This window comes from Penaeus monodon, chromosome 19 (genome assembly GCF_015228065.2).
Source record: "Penaeus monodon isolate SGIC_2016 chromosome 19, NSTDA_Pmon_1, whole genome shotgun sequence".
Taxonomy (NCBI): Eukaryota; Metazoa; Arthropoda; class Malacostraca; order Decapoda; family Penaeidae; genus Penaeus; species Penaeus monodon.
In genome coordinates this window covers 15,840,192-15,845,590 of record NC_051404.1, presented here as the reverse complement: position 1 = coordinate 15,845,590, position 5,399 = coordinate 15,840,192, and the positions used below count along the sequence as shown (strand labels likewise).

The following is a 5,399-nucleotide window of genomic DNA, read 5'->3' as shown; positions in this document are numbered from 1 at the left end:
CTCATCCTCAACTCGAGTTACATATGACCACATTGTAAATGAGCAAGAAGCAGAGAATGCTGACAAGGGAAATGTAGCAGATTTTGACACAGTTTATGCTAAGAGTAATCCTGGTGCTTACAGTGAGGCATTTCCCTTGCCAAGCTCCAATCTAAAAGTCCCTTCTGAGTTCGAACAAATTTCAGAATCAGCTCATTTGCAGGATACACCTCCTCGTTCAAGATTGTCCTCTTCCACCTCATCAAAGGATGCTTATGACAGTTTTTTTAATAATCAGGAAACAAAGGTTGAGAAGGATATTGAATCTGATGTAGAATCAGTTGAAGTCCTGAGTAATTTTGACGGTAATAATGACGTCACATTCCCTCAGACAAGGATACCTGCAGGAGAGCTTGACTCTGATGCTAGCTCAGAAGACATGGTTCCACAGGAAACTGAAAGTGATGATGGCTTTGCAGTTTCTGATAACTCACCTAATAGTTCACAGTGGGTGAATGCTGATAAGGCAGATGGTAGGACAGGCTCTCCACACCTCATGACCAAGACACATGATGACAGTGTATCACCTTCTACTAATAGCAGATACATATTTGAAAATCCATCCATCTCTTTGGCAGATTCAGCTGCTCATAATAAGCCTTTCTTTACAGAGACTCTGACCGATTCCATTGTGTTTGAGATGGAGCCAAACTATGAGACTGACCATCACAGCAGAAGTGACAGAACTAGCACTAACAACATAGTAGAGCCCTCTCTGTCCCCTCTGCCCGATAATAATACATCTTTTGTTTCAGGTGATGATTTCTTTAATGGAGATTTCAAAAAGGATTCCTCAAACAGTTCAGATATTTCACTCCATCAGGAAACCTCTGCATTTGATAATTCACCACATTTTCATGAGGAGTCTTCACCATCTGAAATAAGACCATTTATGGCAGAGAGTATAAGTGTTAAGAGTTCCAGTGACCTTGTTGGTTCTTCCCCAATAAACATTGAATACCAGACTAATGGAGGAAAATCCATTGCTAACAACCCTTTTAACAATAGCTTTAACAGTGATAATAACCCTTTCCTAGAAAATAATGAATCTGACACTAACATCTTTAACTTCCCCTCACAACCTTCTGACACCCTTTTTCCTGTCAATGGGACAGCTTCAGAAACCCTAAGAAGCTCTCAGCCCTTCAATGGCATGAACTCCCAGAACACTGATTTCTCCTTTCAGTAAGAGGTCTTATGAGGAAAATGCTCTAGCTCTTCCTTCCTAAATTTTTTTTGCACCAGCGGTGTAGTTTGCACTCTTTTAGCCCATCTCCTGGAATTTTCTTTTGACTGGGTAACAATTAACTTTTTTATTCTTCAGAATCCAAATGATCCTCACAGTTTCTTTTTTGCACTCATAACGATCTGTTCCTGACTGCATGGGTGGTGGTTCTTACAGGTGCGGTTGATCCTATGACAATGTCCATGTTTGGCTCCCTCAATGGCATGAATGGCAAGAGCTCAGGTACACCATCTCCTACCAAGCCTGAGGTGCCCCTTCCCTCTGAACCTGCAAAGGATACCAGTTCAGCTGAATCAAAGCCTGTTGGTGTCCGCAGTGTCCCCGGCACTAACCTTAGGTGCCTCGACGATCCTTCCTTCATGTTTGACAAGCCATCTGTAGGTACAACTAACTCCCCCAAGACTGGTTCATACAAGGTACTTGATGCTCCAACTGAACCACAGCAGCCAAAGAGTGCTGGTTACCGTGTATTAGAAGCCCCAGGAGGTCCTTCTGAGGTTAAGGATGCTCCTGAGCAGTCTCCCACAAAGCCAGAGCCCCCTGTTAAGCCTTCACCTTACAGGGTGCTTGAAGCTCCTCTTGATCCCCCAACCAAGCCCAAGGGCTCCCCTTACCGTGTACTGGAGGCTCCAGATGCCCCTTACTACCCCCAGCCACAGAGTGTAGGTGCAGCACAGGAGTCTAAGCCCCCTTCCCTTGTCTCCCCGTCTTCCGGTAGGACGGTAACTGATGCACTAGACAAGGCCCGTGCCCGTTTTGATTCCTTCTGGGGGGGCGCAAAAGATAAAGATCCTCCCAGCAAAGTCTAGGTGCCCAAATCCAATAGCCATGTTCCAATTTCAAGTGAGATATCTATGAAGATAGTTTGCTACATGAACAGTTACTAAATTTGTAGGTAACAATAACTAATTTTTTGGTGCATCTTCATGGATATTTCTAATAAGCCGAAGGATGAGCTGTTAACAACCATTCCATGCAGATTTTGGTGATGTAGAAAATTTATGCCACTGTCAATGACCCCACATTCATGCTGGGTTCTTGGTCAACAGCACATCTTCGGTATATGAAATGTTGAGAAAACCCACAGGCCATCAATTCAGCCAGATGTTTAATCGCAATACTCATACTATTTTTGTTAGTTGTCATAGATGCTATTTAACTCTTTCTGGACTTCACTCAAGGCTACGCAGTATAGTATTTCCTGTGGGTTTTTCTTATACGAAGCACTTGCTAGTAGGCTAAGAATGTGAGATTGTTTATAATATGACCGATAAGGTCCATTTTAGTTTCTATATGTTTAGCTTTTATTGAAAATGTGAGAATGAAAGGCAAGCCAGAGTCATGGTGTTTGCAGGGAATGCCAAGTGTGACCAGAGATTCAGATAATTTATCTTGTTACAACCATTCAACTTGTCATCTGTTTACGGTGGCTCATTACATTATCTCAGAGAACTGGAACACTGCCAGAACTCCCCAAGTGTGAAGTTTTGGAGTGTAAGTGTCATATTTGTTGAAAGAAATGAAATATACTAATGATGCAACACACTTGTGTAGAACTTTTAAAAATGCTGATTTACATTTTGGATGAACTTGTCTTAAACTTTGAGGAAATTATGGGTATTCTCTGAAAGTTTAACAAATTGATATCAGCTGAGAGTACTGTATTCTGGACCTTCAGAGTAAAATGTGTGGCTGAATTGACAGATATTGTTTGAATGAACATATGTTATGTTAGGAAATATTAAAGTAAAAAAAAAAAAAAAATCTGTATCTACACTTTACATATCTAGAAACAGTGTAATAAAACATTGATTTTAGATGTGAACTCTATATAATAGGAATATTGGGTATAATGGGTGTATATATATATATGCAAATTTACATTGGCATGGTTTTAAACTGTGTTATCAGTTTATGTTATTTATTTAACAAAGGGATTTAAAGTTGTATGTGTGGATATGAAAGTTGTCTTCTTAGGGTAAAACTCTGCCAAAATGATTAAGAGGCTAACTCTCTCCTAGGTCATGAAGTATAACCTAGGTCGTGAAGTCTATCCTAGGGCTTGAAGTCTCTCCTAGGTAGAACGTGAAGTCGTGTCCTAGGGTGCTATTTCTGCTCTGAGCACTGTCTGTGTCCTAGGGATATATAACTATAACTTTAGATGAAGTACTAGAAGGAACTTGGGTCAAACTTGGCATTTCATCCTGGCCTTAATACTAATGCCTATACAGGGGAACACTTGGCATCCGCAAGTCTAGAATCAAGCTTTTAGTACTCTTGAAAGATTATAAAAATAAACTTTGTAGGATTTTTGAAAGTGTGAATCCTAGAAGCCTGGAGTACAGTGGTCCTGATATGTGAGATTTTAGCAGGAATCTTTAGAGTTGTCTAACATGAGGAAATCTTGAAAGGTGCATTATTGATAACCTAATTCACTAAACCTTGATTAAACACTGTATTATATTCTGTCATTGTGTAATTGAAGGTTAAAAAACCTACTTAATGAAATTTCTTTATCTTCAAATTTATACCAAAGATGAAAGTTACAAATGATTCAATTTTTATGGCGTGAAGTGTACACTCCTGAGTTGTTCCTCTACTGAAAACTGCCAAGGGTTTGATTATATAGTTTTGAATGGTAAAGCTATTTATATTGTTATAATTAGTATAGTGTTGGCTAATTATTATACTGGGCAGATTGGTCTCGGTCTCTGGCAAATTTCACCATTATTGTTTATGTCCCATGGTGATACATAATTTTCCTTTTGTCACTTCATTGTAACAGCTTATTTTTGTATTGTTTTGTAGTTCATTTGTCATGTTATTAACTGCAACACATTCCATCAAGCATTAAGGAGTTTTATATATTTTTTAGGTAATTTAATTTTCCATTTCACTGAGTATGTAAAAAATGATATAAAATCCATTGTAAGGGTCAGCAATTTTGATTTGGGGATTGTGTTCCTTGCACATTTTTGTTTCTAAAGAACCTCTCATAAGACCTTAACGTGAATAGATTTAAGTGCCAACATACTTTTCAAAATTGCTGATCCCAGATCCTAGCTGTGATTTTGGTAGGTCCCGCATCCTGTGATGGTGAAGGGCTATCAGCTTAGCAGAAATCCCAACTCTGACTCAAAATTCACTCTTTAGGCAAGAAATTTAGTTCCCGTCCTTACTTGTAGTTTCAGCAAAGTTTTGTGATACTTTTGATCAAGTAACAACAATTACTTTATGGAAACCCAATTATATACAACTCGGCATTTGTTTTTCTCCCCCTGAAAAGAAAATGTAGAAAAAAAGTAATTATTGCTTTTCCTCATTGGAGCCTTATGAATGCTTGGATAGGGTTTCTATTCCATTGCTAATAAGGGACTTGAACCTTACTGAAGCTCATATAAGGGTCAAATCTGGCTGTCACCATGGGGCGTCACCATTCTCCATCACACGACGCCGTTTACGCTTCTAGTCAAAATTCTCGCATAAGTTGCAGGTGTCAGCGTCAGATCCTGCTTACCCCCCAGACTCATTTCTATTGCCAATGCCGCAAGATGTATGGAATTTAGGACTTTTATTCCCTTGCCATATATGAGGACAGTAAAATATTAAGCTTCTTGAACACTGATTGAAACCTGCACTTGTGATGTGCACTTGTAAGATCTACTCAAATATCCTATGTGAATTGGTCTTTGAAGGCTGTATTGTTTATAGGAACCTTTCCCATGCTTCTCTTTTACATTTAAGTTTGATATTTTGAAAAGATGAATCAGTTTCTGTTCTCTCATATATGATTTGGGAATTTATAGCCAAATCTGACGAGTTGGGAGATGAGCAACGTCATGGCGGGACCCTTAAGTTGTGAATCTGACCTTACTGTATGTACCCATAGCACAGACCTTACATTAAATGTACAGCTTCAGACCTTTTGTTTCTCTTTTTCCCTCCTCCTAATTTATGACCACAAAGTTCATATACATCTTGCAAGTAACACAAAATGTGAAAACAAAATACTATGGAAAAGCTATTGTTAAGTGTATACCACATGTTTGGAAATTAAACCTTGCTCCAACTAATGCTTGCTAGAAAAAGCTTGTAAGTAAAAGGTTTACCACAT

General features: G+C 38.9%; 1 protein-coding gene across 1 annotated transcript; it reads left to right on the top strand.

Moving 5' to 3' along the window:
• Window positions 1-1,438: 1,438 nt before the first annotated feature.
• On the top strand, window positions 1,439-5,206 carry LOC119585091 (proteoglycan 4-like; the record flags this gene model as incomplete). The annotated part of the gene is given in 1 exon segment (XM_037933709.1): window positions 1,439-5,206. A coding segment is annotated over 1 exon segment (656 nt), but the record flags the coding sequence as incomplete, so codon positions are not given.
• Between the last annotated feature and the right edge of the window lie 193 nt (window positions 5,207-5,399).